Genomic DNA, 15,762 nt, shown 5'->3' on the forward strand with positions numbered 1-15,762 from the left:
ACATACACACACACACACAACACACACACACACACACACACACACACAGACACAGACACACACACAAACATCTGAATCATGGATTCTCTGTGTGGTCCTTGATGTCCTGGAGCTCTCTGTGTAGACTAGTCTGGTCTCAAACTCATAGATCTGCCTGCCTCTGCCTCCTGAGTGCTGGAATTAAAGGCAAGCAATACCATCACTCAGCCACAACTAATGTTTTTTGGGTGGGCTCTAGAGTTCAGACTCAACAGGGCAAGAACTTCACTGACTGGGCTATCTGACTAAGCACCACACTCCTTTTTTTCTGTATTGTATTTTGTTTTGTGACAAGGTCTCATTTAGCCCAGCTCGCTATGAACACATTATAGTCTGGAAGATCCTTCTACTCCTTTTGTAAATCACATAATAAAAATCCCAAGAGACTAGTGAAAATAAGAGGTTTTCAATATACAATTCTGCAAAAAGGGATTCCAGTACAAAGAAAAGTCATAAGTGACCAAGGTGGGGCTGGGCATTGGTGGCACATGCCTTTAATCCCAGCACCCAGGAGGCAGGGACAGGCAGATCTCTGTGAGCTGAAGGACAGCGTGAGTCTGTCTACAAGAGTGAGTTCCAGGACACAGAGATACCCTGTCTTGAAAAATAAAACAAATGGCCCAAGTGCTGATTTGGCACCAGACAGTGTTTATTTAAAAACATATTGAGAGATATTCCTGTTCTCTCCTGTAGGCTTGTAGGACTTGCATTCCCTTAATTCCCTATATCATTTGCCTAGGACAAAATCCACATCCAATAAATAATTTGGGACTTGAATCTGGCCCTTTCTGATTGCCAGATCCATAGCTCTCAGTGGTCGTTCCCTGGTATGCCCTGCATGAATGAAGACAAACCAACCTGGTGGAGGAAGCTGGTTCTGCAACAGGGTGTAAATCTAAGACATAAGGTCCCAGGAAGGAGTTGAGCTTGTAGGAGTGGCTGTAGTGGAATCAGCCTGCTCTGCCAAGGGAACTGGCATTTCCGGCCGGGGCTTGACTAGTGACTATTGGTTGTTTTCTTCTCCCAGACACTGGTGGATGCTTATCTGCCCTTGCTACCCTATGGCAAGTATAGCCACTGCCCTGTACCAGTTTAGTAGCTGTGTGCTCCATGAGTTGCAGGCATGGAGGAAGTCGTATTTTCAATTACACACCCATACTTCATATTCAAACTATCCTGAATAAGGAACACTGTTCTATCTAGGCATTCTCTCTGACAGAATTCCTGGGTGAGCCTTGATTTTTGAGTCGCAGGGTTAACACCCAGTTCACAAGTGAGCCCTTCAGTTTTGGAAATAAGTTGTTATGCTCATAGTCACTCAAGAGAATGGCAAGCTCCCACATTACATGCTCACTTCCTGCAAGCAGCAGCTGGGAAGGCCACTCACAGTCTGCTAACTTCCCTGTGCTTTAGCAGTGTATTGTTAGTAACTGAAAAGGAGAGACTAATTTACCTTCAGACCTCTGCTGTGTCCCCTCATCCTGGCAGCTGAAGAACTATTGTGCTCTCAGTGCCATCCCTGGGAAAGCAGACTCTAACTTTTAGGACTTCCTGGCTCTCATAAGTGCTCAGTAAAACCAAGATGCAATTGAGGCAAATTTAGAGAAAGCGTGTTTTATATCAAAACCATGGGGAGAAGGTGAGGAGGTACATGATCCTTCTAGCAGAGAGGAGAGGAGTTAGAAGAAAAGACCAGGGGAAGAACAAAGCCAGAGGTTGAGTGTTGCTGGAGTTTTTGTCCCAGCAGGTCCTGCCGCCCTTCTCAGCACCAAATAAGCACACAGATGCTGTATTAATTATTAAACTGTTGGCCAATGGCTAGGGCTTCTTACTGGATAGCTCTGTCTTAATTATTAACCCATTTCTATAAATCTGTGTATTTCCACGTGGTCTTATCCTACCAGAGAAGAACCCAGACCTATTACTCCTTCCGCTATATGGCATCTGTCTGTGTTCCCCTCTGTCTACCTTTCCCAGAAATCTCCTTGTCACCTAGTCCTGCCTATCTTCCTGCCTCTATTGGACAAAGTGTTTTATTCATTAACCAATAAGAGAAGCATATATACAGAAGGACATACCCCATCAGTTGAGCTGTGTGTGTGTGGCTCAACTATACCATCTGTAAGCATTGCAGCTAGGATGCAAAGGTATTCTAGCACTAGGGAGTCAAATACTGAGTGTTAACAGCTCGGATAGAAAAGTATTCTGGTACTCTGGAGCCAAGGAATACTACAGGTCACAGCAAACTTATTCTGGCACTTGGTAACGAAAGAATGCAGAGGTCATAGCAAGCATAAAAGCTTATAGCCCAGCTCCAGGGAAAGGCTTCCCCAGTGTGATAGCTCTGCTCCAGCAGGAGAGGGTTTCCCCAGCTAAGTTGTTATAGTGCAGTTCAGCTCAAGTCCCCTAACTGTAATAACTCTGCTTCACTAGGGTAAGGTTGCCCTGCTCTGTTCTTCTCTCCTCTGCTCCATTCGGATGAAGGAAGATCCCACCCAAACCTCATTCAAGAGATTGATTGGGAGGGAAGAATCCAGGAGAGTGGTGTTGGGTTAGGGTTAGGGTTGTCTCTGCCAGGGTGTAAGAAGACAACCACAGGGATTACATAGGGCTTCTTAGGGTGGAGTTTTTTCAGGGTGGGGATTGGCCAGATTTCAATCCTGAGCTCAGATTGGTTAGATCTCATGCTCAGGGATTGGTTGGTTTTCTGCTCAGGCTCAGGGTTAGATTCATCTCTAGTTTCAAGGCCAAAGTGTTTTTCTTCACTGGTCCTTTTTAGCCTTATGGCTCTAATTTTAGGGCCAGGGCATATTTCTTTCACTGGCTCTGATTCTAGGGACAAATTCTTTGACACTAGTTTCAGGGTCAGGGTGCATTTCTTTGGCTCTGCTAAGGGTGTGTTTGTTAGGCTGGCCCTTTTTCCCTACACCATCTACTTTGGCAGCCAGCCTGGGGACACATCAGCATGGATCTACTGTTCCCAGCTTTATAACAGATATGTATGATGAGCCAAGGCCAGGCCAGGTATGATAGCAATACTCCCTTCACTCCTCCTGCTCTTGCAGCAGGCAATGTAGTTTGCAATTTCTGATCAAATTATTGTTTTAAAAATGTAAAGTATTATGTAAAAGTATATGTATGGGCTGTGATATCAGTGTTTTATCTAATGATTCTTCATAAAACAACTAGGAAGCTAGGGTACAGACATGTGGTTCTGGATATCTGCACAATCATTTATTTTTTAAAGCAATAGAAGTGAAACGAGCAGTATTTGCTAACAATGAAAGAAAAACACTGGCTCTATTTAAGACAGCACCAATTTTAAAACGCTACATGCATGTGTGTTTCAAACACGGGCAAATCCTCCAAAATGAAATACTATGGGTTGTGCCCTAGCCTGTGAGGCCCAGGGTACCATCCCAAGTCCTACCAAAAAGGAGTACACACAGCAAGGTTTTGGGCAATTTATTCACAGTTCCGGTATAGTCGCTGGATTTAACAGGACATGAGAATGAAATAACCATCTGGCTCAGAAAACTAAACATTCATTTAAAAGAATACAAAATCAAAACAGAGCAATGATTATTCTAACCCCCCAGTCCCAGAGAAGTATAATTTAAACAAATATCAAAACTTTATTAAAGGAAAAACACATTCAAACAGACAGCATTCAAAAAGTTAACAAGACTATTTCTATACCCACTCTGGAACCTAGTACAAAAAAAAACAAGCTAATGTGAAAATTTCCTAAGATGTCCTCATCAGCCTTGTATTATGGTGACTTTTATGATACAACACTCTCAGGCTAGTTCCGATTTACAGTTAACACAGCAGAACTTAACAGTCTTGCTTAATGATGGACATTAGTATTTGAAGCCAATGTTTTATTATGTCACTATCCCAGATCTGAGGATGTTTAAATTCATCAAGCTATGAAGATATTGAAATACTTATTAACAATCTTTAAATACAGTGAGAAAGACCAACTTACATGTTAAAACTTTTAAACTTGAGAGTAAACAAAGTCATGAGAAATTCATCTCCAAGTTTAAAACACTGTTATATTCTTGGAGACACAACTCACTAAACATGGATGTCATGAACCAAAATCTCTTTACCATTCCCTTCCATTTCTTTGGCCTTCCTAAATTCAATGTGAATTATGAATTCTTTTTCAATAAACATTTTCCAATGACATTGTGCTTTTATTTTTTTAGAAAAATCATACCAGTTATATTATATAATAAACAGGTAACCTTAGTTTCTTTTATTGCTATAGAATATCCTAATTGTAAAAAAAAGATAAAAAGACTGACCCGCAAAACTGAAAGTGTGTTAATTAAAGATCAGCTAGTTTCTTTCTCTAAAGAATGACAAAAATGACTTTCAGAGGAATATTACAAGGGACCAAAAACGGCTCCTTTTCTCTCATCTTCAGAACTACTCAGGTAAGAGCCCTGGATTCAAATGGAGATGATCATATCATGTCAGAAACAACCCGCTACACAGAAAAGTTCATGTTAGCTTTCTGAAACAGCCTCCTGCACAGTACCCTGTGATGTCCTTCTGAGGAGCAGGGACACACAATGGCTTATTATCTTGGCATATTATTAACTGCTATTCTTGATAGTACCGTAGATCCATGTATCTATTGTAGACAGACTGGGACAATTGCTTATGAACATGTTCCAAAATGTGGACCACTGTTTAAGTAAACAAATCTACTCACAGCATTTAACACCACCTCAGTCCAACTCTATCTTTCCACTCTCCCACCTGAGCCTTCACAATAAACAGGTCCACCAGGGACAACACGAACTGCCCTGAAGATTTGGCTCTGCTGCCCAGCATAGCAACCTGCTCACAGCAGGTGTCCATTATACACAGCTGCTGACACAGTCACAAACTAAGAGTAAATAGTGCACTTTCTATAGCCTTTTTATTCCTATGGCATAAAGGCTTTTCTTTTCTAAAGCTGACTTCCCTGTAACCATTACCTGGGCCATGTGTCAGTCCTCCCTGTCTAGCAAAGGCTCCTAGGAAATGATATATGTGTGAACTTAAACTTTAAACACACTACAAAAAAGAACTTTCATAGAAAGTTGCCCCTTTACAGGGTATTTTTGTTTTGAAAAATTAAATTTCTGTGTCCTGTATTATACCAATTTTAACTAGGCCTACTCATTCACTCAGTAGCTTGCCTCACTAAAACATCGGGATGTTAAGAATTAATTTAATAAAAGAATTTAAATGCAATCCATTAACCAGGGTAAGAAAGCAAATGGGATAGGGAAGAAAATAATATTTGTTTAGGAAATACTATTCTGGTCTTCATTTGGGCTTTTGACTATTTGGTCTTTAGGATTTGTCCTGGCTTGGAGTGTGTATGGAAGGGAAACTGGTGAATGGGTTCAAAATCAGAGCCAGACAAAAGAAAGTTCTGATGTTCCATTACATAGTGGGTGATAGCAAAACTGATGACCTAAGAATACTGTGGTGATCATTTCACAATGTCTCAGCGTACCAACACCACCCTGTACTCCAGAACAACACATGGGAGAAGAAAAAAAAAAAACAAAAAAACACCAATGACACACGCATGACAAACGATCATGAGTAGCCATGCTATTACATCAAACATAAGAAATGACATTACACACATGCTGAACTAACATGAAATCTTGGAAATAATTAGAACAGAGAAACATAACTAAAGCAGCTACAAGGGATAGAAACTGTGACCCTGTCTTATGTATTTAAAACTCAGATTTCCAGTCTCCATCAATGTGAGTGAAGCCACATAAATTCTGTCTTCAACTCACCTTCACAAGAAGCCTATACTTCTGTCATAGCATGAACTGCTTAACATCAAGTTCCAACACAAAGAGTAAGCTACCAACTCCACTACTGCACTTTCATGGTGTAAAAGTGAAAGTTTTGGAAAGAAATGGACCTAACCTGAACAAAACACACTTTCCTAGAGCTCACATGATCTGACCCAAATATCTATGAGAAGAAATTATTCCACACATTTTGGGGTGTAAACTAATGTTCTATTTTAAATACTTTATCCCAATACTTGACTTCCATTTCTGATACAATCAGCATGAATGCATGTCAATATCACTTATTTTTAAATTACAATCATTCCTAAACAGGAGTCAAGACAACACAAGGTAAAACATCTAGAAAGCAACTGTAAATTTCATGGCATTCCACAGTGGGAAGTATGTGATGTTCTAAGCCTCACCTGTCACATCCACTGAAGACCAAATGGCCAGTGAAAGTGTGCAAATCTCACAAGTAATCAAAAAGAACTTCCAAACTCACACCGAGGAGATGCTTTCTGCAACAAGACAGGGAAGGAAGGGAAAAGGAACCTGCAGGAAACTCCTGGGACAAAGAGAGACAAAGTTCTCAAGAGAGAACTGAACATGCCAATGCCAATTTGAGATGCTTGATAGCAACTCTGTGCTGTGATTTCAAAGGAGACAAAGTATGTCATTCAACAGTATTTTTTTTTCCTAATGAAACTCTACAGTTTCAAGGAAACGTGAACTACTCTTAGGAGATGAAAAACCAAGGAGTAGGATGCCCATGTCCTATCTTCAAATGTCCAGTCACACTGGCAGTACAGATTTGTAGTGCTACAAAACTGCATGGTCTTCTATTCAAGTGTGGAAGACACAAATGCACTGTAACACCCTGCCTACTGTGTCCCCTCTACCTAGAGATGACAGTCATGTTTAAACTAACTTAACTAAACTGAGATACAAATCTCACCAGGTTTTTTAGATGTATAGTTTGATTTTAAAAACAAGCTTCAAAATAAACCATAGCATCTTCTACTTACAAATAATGTAGCAAAGCCTTCAGCAGGTATCTAGAAACTAGCACACACTGGCTTTTGACTTTGAGTATTCCAATTAAATACACTGGTCTTTATCAGTCTGATTCCATCAAGGCATGGTAAAACAACAATCATCTCAAAAACTCAACAATCCTCCTTGATTGGAGGAGAGGACCTAGAAATTCATTATCCAGTTCTTTAAACAACACCACAGCTAAAATCTCTCTGATTTTAGGTTTAGATTTAAATTCTATTAATCGAACTCCCCCATGTATTATTGAAAATGAGGCAATTGCACAAAAATCATTGAGTGGGGTAATTATAACGGATATATAAATAAGAATTTACTAGAAAAGGCTTTCAGGAGGCAACAGTTTAAATCAAAATTTAAATACAAAAGGTATCTTATGTTGCTTAACTGTCTTAAGTTTCAGATGCCTTTTACTCTACAGTTACAGACTTAGCAAGATTCCGTGGGAAATCAACCTGCAAAAAAGAGAATTATATTAGAAAATAGAACCACATAAATGTATCTTGGAAATAACTGAAAAACAATAGAGGAAGGTGGTAACATATACAGGAAGAGCTCCCTCAATCCCTCTATGGAGGTGAACCTCACAAGGAACCCTGGAAATGCAGCAGGATATTTTGGTTCCCACAATAGCAAGAAGACTAAGAAGGCTACATGTCCTGCAGCCCTCATGGTGGGGGAGATCCAAACATAGAATTGTTCCACCCCAAAATGCCAATCACATCCTAGTAAGAAAACAGCCCCTGGCCCCAGTCAGTCTCAGGCTTGGAATAAACACCAAGGTTTCTTTAAGTCCTAGGGTAAGAAGAAACCAATGTATACTAAAAACTGGGCTGTGAGAGGATACAGGTGTAACATAGATGCAATAGAGTTTCATATGCTACTGTGAAAAAGTTGGGAGGGGCTGGTGAGACACAGAAAGCAAAGGTGCTTGCTACCAAACCTGAGCTCAATCCTTAGGACCCACATGGTGGAAGGAGAGAATCAATTCCTACAAGTTGTCCCCTGACCTCCACCCATAAACATAACACATGTATACACACAAACAAGACAAATAAATAAATAAATAAATAAATAAATAAATAAATAAATAAATAAATATTGTTTTAAAAGTTGGGACTAACTGTACCAAGATATACCCTAGTCAAAAGCCACCCCATAGTTCTACAGAGGTGGTCACTCACATCGTAGCCTCTCAGCACAGCCAGATGGAAAGCCAGCAGCTGTAAGGGAATCACACTGAGAATGCCTTGCAAGCAGTCCACTGAGTGGGGCACCTTGATTGTCCTTTTTGTGTTCTTAATGGTCTCAGTGTCCTCCTTATCACAGATCACGACAGGGCGCCCCTGGGAAGGAAAACACATGCAGACACAATCACCAAGAAGTACATGCTGAAAAAGTGGGCATGTGCTCCAGGCTTCATGACACACAGACATGCTCTAACTGCTCTCGCAGACAGAGGCAGAAACAGGTTATGTGGAACTCAGTAGACTTTTTCAAAAAATTTACACAAGAAATAACAAGCTTAGTACTTTAATACAAGTCCACCTTCCTTTGAAGTTCAAGTTTATTTCCAATACACTGTGCTTAGGGAGAAATATCTTCTGAAATTAAAATATAAACCAGCTGATGCGGAGGGGGAGAATAAAAGCTACAGCACTCATGTTTGTGTGAACTCTAAACAAAAGGGTTTCTTTTGAAGGAAATAATAATGTTAAGGTAAAAAGAAAGAGCATTATGTTAACTGACAGAAGAAAGAATCTGGAGACTAGGGCCTAGTGTGGGTTTAGTTCTTATGAGAGAAATAATTGAGGTCGGGTATCATCAAAATCTGAGCATCTGGCTCCCTGTACATAAACGGCAAAGCAAAGGCATACATAAATGACAAGCAAGCATGTTTTGTAGTCATCTACCAGTCCCTGGTACATTACTGTTAGTATAAATTCACCTTTGTTTTGGTAACCCCACTCCTAGACCTCTAGGCTATCCTCACAACACTTGACCTACCTGCCGTGCAACCACTTGCTGTAGAGCGTTCTGGCACTTGGCATAAGTGTGGTCTCGCATGATGATCATGATGACAGGCATCAACTTGTCCACCAAGGCCAGAGGCCCGTGCTTTAGCTCCCCAGCAAGGTGGCCTTCAGAGTGCATGTAAGTAATCTCCTTGATTTTCTATCATGAAAGAAACAGGCAAGTCTTTAGCTCATTTCCCAAAATCCCACTTTCAAGGAAGTATTACACAAAGCATCTGAGATGGTCAGGTCTACTGAGAAGTATTCAAGGGCTACTGATCTGTCCCTAGAGCTAACAAATTAACAAATCATTACTTCCAAAACACCAACAAGCAGTGCTGAAGCACAACAAGAGTATTCGTAAGGATTCCGATTATCAAGAGCAGTCATGCTGTGCCTTACATTTCACTTTAACTTCTTATCTCATGAACCTTAAGTCTGTTGTTCATATTTCAATAGCATGTACACCCAACTTAAGATTGCAACCCCAAGTTACCATGTAAACACTCTTCTTGGCTTTCACTTTTCAATTAAGTTCTGTGGCATCTTCTTAAGGTAAACAAACCTCAATGAACACATATGGAGATACTTTAAACATTCTACCTATTTCAATTCATTTATTCTACAAGTATGTGAGAAGTCAGCAAGATAGGATGCTTGCCACCAAGCCTGACAACCCAAGTTCAATATCCAGGATTCAAATGGTTGCAAGGAGAAAATTGGCTCCAGCCTAGGCTGTCCCCTGTTTACACACATGCACTGTATCATGCCACCTCTCCCATGTGTATACACACACACACACACAGACTCACTCTCTCTCTCTCTCTCTCTCTCTCTCTCTCTCTCTCTCTCTCTCTCTCTCTCTCTCTCTCTGAATGGCAAGGCTCAGTTATATGTTGATTGCCTGGCTCTCTGTGGGTTAAGTCCCTAGCATTGCAGATTAAATGAAAGTATTATGTTCCCTGTCCCTAAGTCATTAGAGTAAAATCAACTTGTAAGTGAGTAAACGCACCAGGGCTCCTTCAAGACATGTAGCATAGTGATAGCCTCTTCCCATTATCAGGACTGACTTCTGGTGGTAAAGTTCTGTTGCCAGCTTCTGAATTTCATCATCCATGCTCAGCACCTCCTTAATCAAGTCTGTTAAGATAAAGATTAGCCCAGACTTTGAAAAAAGAGCAATACACTGAACAGATAAAGTAACAAAGTAGCCAATATTTTCTTTCTTATGTAGTATCAGCATGAAATTGTCTTAACACATGGAGGTAAATGTGGAAAGATCTTCTTAACTATGCAACCAAAAACCACAGTTTCAAAAGTAAGATGAGAACTTCATCTATTATTCTACAGCAAACGTATAGAAAACAAAATACAGAGCCTTAGTTTTAGGAGGGTGTGACAGAAGCTGCTTCCTGTGACACAGTTAGGGAGAAAAGTCAGAATTAAAAAGAAAAAAAAAGACTGAAGGGTTAGAGATGTAGTTAGTTCAGTTGCTAGACTGCTTAGCTAGTCTGCACACAGGCTTGGGTTCAATCCCCATATCTGCATAAAATTGGGCATAGTGGGTAACACCTGTAATTCAAGCACCCAGGAGGTAGAGGCAGGAGAATCAAGAATTCAAGGTCATCCTCCGCTACATATTAAGTCATAGTCCACCTGGGATATAAGAGACCCACTCTCAAAAATCAGCAACATAACCGAACATAAAAACAAACAAACAAACAAAAGCCCACTATTCCAAACAGAGAGAAGATCTTCAAAACACAAAGGATCAGAAAAGCCACGAGGCAAAAAGTAACCAAATGGAGCACAACTCTAGACCCATGGCTCCCTTATTGGGAGAAGGAAAACAGAAATTTCATCCAAAGGGTAAGCCGGACAGCACTGAAGAAGAGATGAGAAGTCCTACCCACAGGACAAACTAAAGCCCTCAAAAGCCTCAAGACAGGTCCCAGTCTGTACAGTGAATCCTCCAGCAATGGGGTTCCATTCTGTCACTCTCTATGGCCAGACACCATCTTAGAAAGAAACTATTCTTAAAACTGCACTAATCAGAGCTGGAGAAATAGCTTACTGGCTAAGAGCACTGACTGCTCTTGAGAGGACCCAGGTTCAAGTCCCAGCACCCACACAACGGCTCACAACTATCAATACCTCCAGTTCTAAGGGATCCTGTCCTCTTCTGGCCTCTATAGGAACCTGCATGCATGTGGTGCATAGACAGACATACAGGAAAAATACCTACACACATAAAATAATTAAATGTAAAAACTGCACTACTCTAGGCCTAAGACTAGAACAAGTCAAAGAGCTGGAGCTCAAGGAGCCACACACTGGTAGGAGACAGCTGCAGAGGGAGGGGACAGACTCTGACAAGACAAAAAAGTACAGGCAGCAGGAGGCTTAGCCCAGTTAAGTATGTGGGAAGGTAGCACTGTTCTAGGTACCCAGAAATAATTCTGGAGTGGATAGGCCTGAGCCAGCTCTCTGCTGGTCACTGCTATGGAGTTCAGGAACTCTCAAGTTCTAGCACAGTGGTTCTCAACCTGTGGGTCATGACCCCTTGGGGGTCAAAGGACCCTTTCATAGAGGTTGTTGCCTAAGACCATCGGAAACACAGAGATTTGTATTACAATTCATAACAGCAGCAAAATTACAGTTACGAAGTAGAAACAAAAATAATTTTATGCTTGAGGCCACTATAACATGAGGAACTGCATGAAAGGGTTCCAGCACTAGGAAGGTTGAGAACCACTGCTCTAGCAGAACATAAAAAGCACAAAAGATTCCAACTATCCAAAGCCATCCTAAGAGAAAGGGTAATACAGGAGGCTTCATAACACCCAACTTCTTTGACTATACTACAGTGACAAAAACTGTTTCCATGTGGCACTGACAGAAACCCAACAAGTAGACCAACAGAATAAAGGACCCAGAAATAGACCACATGGTTACGGACAACATTTCTAACAAAAATGTTGACCAAAACCACCTATGACGAAAAATTACCTCTTCAATATCCAAACATGGATATGGACATATAAATAAAGTTAGGTTCATTATTTTTCACCCTGAAATTACTGGAGAAAATCTATTGTGAAAATATCTCAAGATACTGGCAAGGGCAAAGACAAGGACTCCCTCAAAAGGACTCCCACTAATACAGGAAATGATCACAAAACTGACAAATAGGACTGCATGAAATTTAAATTTCCTCAGCTTTGCACAGTGCAGTATGGCAGCTGATGAGGTTTATCCAGAGTGTGACTATTGCTAATTAAGAAACTTCTGCACAGCAAAAAAAATTAACAGGGTGAAGAAACAGTCTATGAAATGGAATCTTTGCCAACTGTGATCCAATAGATTAATATTTATAGTCTATAAAGCACTCCAGGGCTGGGGATGTGGCTCTGGTGTTAGAATGTTTGTCTAACACACACAAAGCCTTAGGCGCAATCCCTAGCACTGCATAAACCAGGCATGATGACACGCCTGTAATATCAGCACTCAGGAGGGAGAAGTAGGAGAATTAGAGGTTCAAGGTCCCACCGGGCATGGTGGCACACTTCTTTAATGCCAGCACTCAGGATTCCGAGGCATGGGGACCTCTGTGAGTTCCAGGACAGCCAGAGCTACACAGTAAAACTCTGTTTCAAACAACAACAACAACAACAACAACAAAGGAGAAAAAAAGTTCAAGTTTGAGGCCAATCTCAGATATGTGACACACTGTCTCAAAACAAACAAAAACCAAAAAAGAAAGAAAAAGAAAAGAAAGCTATTATTGTCTATGCTAGAAAAGTTATGTTTTAAAACATTGATAAAATGAGTATCATAATTTTTACCTGGCAGCCGCTTCAATCCAAGCAGGATCTCTTTACGCCTCTCTTGCATGGAGATCCTGTCATCACACAGCATGAGGGCAAACATCACAAGGGACACAAACTGGCTGGTATAAGCCTAAAACACCACAGACATCAAAAATTAATTCCAGGGCTTTTTAAGAACCTGGAAAAAAGATGAAAATTAATCCCAATCCTTCACAGTATACACTGTTCATCTTTTAAAAGCAACACTGTTGATGCTGACCTGGCTCAGTGTCTATTCTTAATCACAGACACTGAGCACTTGTGTCTCTCATAAAACACGAGTGCGTATGAGCCTCGCACAGCGCTCAGAAGGAAGGAAAAAGAAGAGACTGAAGGAAGGCACAGATATCTGACTGTTCCAGTGAGGAGAAAGGACAGGCTCCTGACACCAGAGATCTCTGGATAGCTATAAAATGCCCCACCCCTGCTCCTTAACCTTTGCCCACTGGCTGTTCCTCATTTTCACTTTTTTTTTTCTTTTTCTTTTTAAGATAGGGTCATACTCCATATGCTGGGTTACATTCAAAGTAATCTTCTTGCCTCAGTCTCCCAAGTGCAAAAAGTAGAGGTGTGAGCTACCACATTTAGCTCATCTCACTTGCATTAGAGTTATAGAAAGAGGGCACCTTGGGGCAAGATTTTATATGTGCATGTGGAAGCAAGAGGTCAGCCTTAGGTGTTCCTCGGGAGCTGCCCACTTTGGTTTTGTTGACATAGTCTCTCATTTGGGACCTAGGGCTCACCGATAACACTACACTGGAAGGACCATCAAGCCCAAGGGATCCACCCATCTTCATTTCCCCAGTACTGAGATGATAAACACACACCACTGGGTACTGCTGCTTACACAGGTGCTGGATCTTAACTCAAGCTTGAGGGTCAAACACTGTCCAGAGTTATCCTCTGCATAGGTCCTCATTCTTACCTTTTTAACAAACAAAAACAACTAAAAACTACAGACGAATCTAAATATATGTAAGTAAATAAAAATTAAGCACCTGCATATCTATGAAGACATATCTGTATTTATAATTTACATTTACTTGTGGGGGGGATGCATGCCACAGAGCATAGATGGAGGACAGAGGACAACCTCTAGGAGTCAGTTCTCTCCTTCTACTCTGGGGTTCACACTTAAGTTGTCAGGCTTGGCAGCAAGTACCTTTATTCACTTAGCTACCTTGCTGGCCCTAGGTTTTCTTTCTTTATATTAAGTATGCAACAATATATTTTCAATCAAAGAAAGTTAATTATGAAGCTGAGTATGTTTGCTCACATGGTGGTACACACCCATAATACCAAAACTTGGAAGGCAGGACCAGGAGGATTACGAACTCAAGACCCTCCTTAGCTACAGAACAAGCTCAAGGTTAGCCTGACATACATGAAACCCTATCTGAAAAAACATTGAATTAAAACAATTTTGTTTAAAGGACTGAAAAAACTTTGCCCAGAAACTGTTGACTGAAGTTTTCAACTTGACTCTCTTTTTGTTCAATCCAAAACAAAATTACTTGGCACATTAGAAAAAAAAAATCAACCTAAGTCAGCAGTGTGGTAAAATTTTAGACACCTGCAATAACAAAAACTGCAAATTCTGGACATTGCACCATCAATTCCTAAAAAAACACCCAATTATCAATGGTCTGATATTATGTGAAAATCAGTAACAGTCTTCTAAACCAATCATTCATCCAGGCAGACTTGGAAACTTGTACACAGACTCATTACTGAGCCAGGGATGGGGAGCAATGATTAACTATAAATCTGTATTTCTTTCAAATTTTTAAAAATTTAAGAGATGATTTGCTTTCAAAGAATGAATTATGGGCTGGAGAGATGGCTCAGAGGTTAAGAGCACGGGCTGCTCTTCCAGAGGTCCTGAGCACCCACATGGTGTCTCACAACCATCTATAATGAGATCTGGTGCCCTCTTCTGGCCTGCAGGCAGAACACTGTATACATGATAAATAAATAAATCTTTAAAAAAAATGAATTAATGATACTAATAACAGCACGAACAAGCTTCAAAAGCTTCATGCTAAATGAAAGCCAGTTACAAAATACATCTATCACAAAACTTTCATTCATGAGAAATATCTGGAAAATGACACAATATTTAGTAAGAGAAAGCAGTAGTTATGACCATGAGGCTGGAGTTAGGAGTGGGCACTTACTGGCAGGGGCACAAAGGAATAAATGCTGTTCTGTGAACAGTCTCCTAAAGCTATGTGTGGTGACAGCTGCACAACCAAGTAAGTTTACCACACGACAGTGAAAGCTGTACCTTCATCAAACTGTGGAAAAAGATTAACAGTGGAAAGTAGGTGATGGGTAAATGGGTGTTAAATCATTATAACTGTTACATAAATGAAAACCTTCATAGTAAAATTATGGAGGAAATTGAAGCTCTCATAAAGTAAATAATTAAGAATATTTTCTTAAAGTATGTCTCTTGCAACTCATCAACCTGTATGTAACCTATACATGCTAAAGTGTAGTGGATCATGATGTGCTGTGGATAAGGATAAGGAACCCTGTGTTCCCACACCTGATCAGAACTGTCTAAACACTACTACAAACAGCCAGCTGTTCATTCCCCCACAAGAAGGCCCTAAACACAAGCATCTTACATAGTTTAATCACCATATGGGCAAAATCCACATTTCAACGATGTATAAATTACAGTAATATCAAGACTCTCACTTAAAACCAAAACAATCAGAGTTTTTAACATAAGAATCATAAATTTTCTACAAGATTTGAGGATTAAAGCCTAAACCACTGATACATACAGATGCAATATCTAAATAGAAACAGATACTGTCCTGTAATATCTAATTTTAATACTTAAAACTATATGTATTTTATTGATCTGACTGTGTGGGGAAGGGAGAAATGTGCACTGTGAGCGTGCACGAATATATCCATGCATGAACAAAGGTGAGCAGGCCATAG

At 40.4% G+C, this 15,762-nt stretch overlaps 1 protein-coding gene across 1 annotated transcript in view; it reads right to left on the reverse strand.

Annotated features, from left to right (window-relative positions):
- Positions 1-3,489: 3,489 nt before the first annotated feature.
- Positions 3,490-15,762, reverse strand: part of LOC113839031 (glutamine--fructose-6-phosphate aminotransferase [isomerizing] 1-like) — a 34,713-nt gene continuing 22,440 nt past the window's right edge. The window contains 5 exon segments of the mRNA XM_027434493.1: positions 3,490-7,375; positions 8,105-8,266; positions 8,928-9,095; positions 9,948-10,075; positions 12,781-12,895. Coding sequence (XP_027290294.1) covers positions 7,331-7,375; positions 8,105-8,266; positions 8,928-9,095; positions 9,948-10,075; positions 12,781-12,895 — 618 coding nt within the window. The 3' untranslated portion in view covers positions 3,490-7,330.

This window comes from Cricetulus griseus, chromosome 8 (assembly GCF_003668045.3).
Source record: "Cricetulus griseus strain 17A/GY chromosome 8, alternate assembly CriGri-PICRH-1.0, whole genome shotgun sequence".
In the NCBI taxonomy this organism is placed as follows: domain Eukaryota; kingdom Metazoa; phylum Chordata; class Mammalia; order Rodentia; family Cricetidae; genus Cricetulus; species Cricetulus griseus.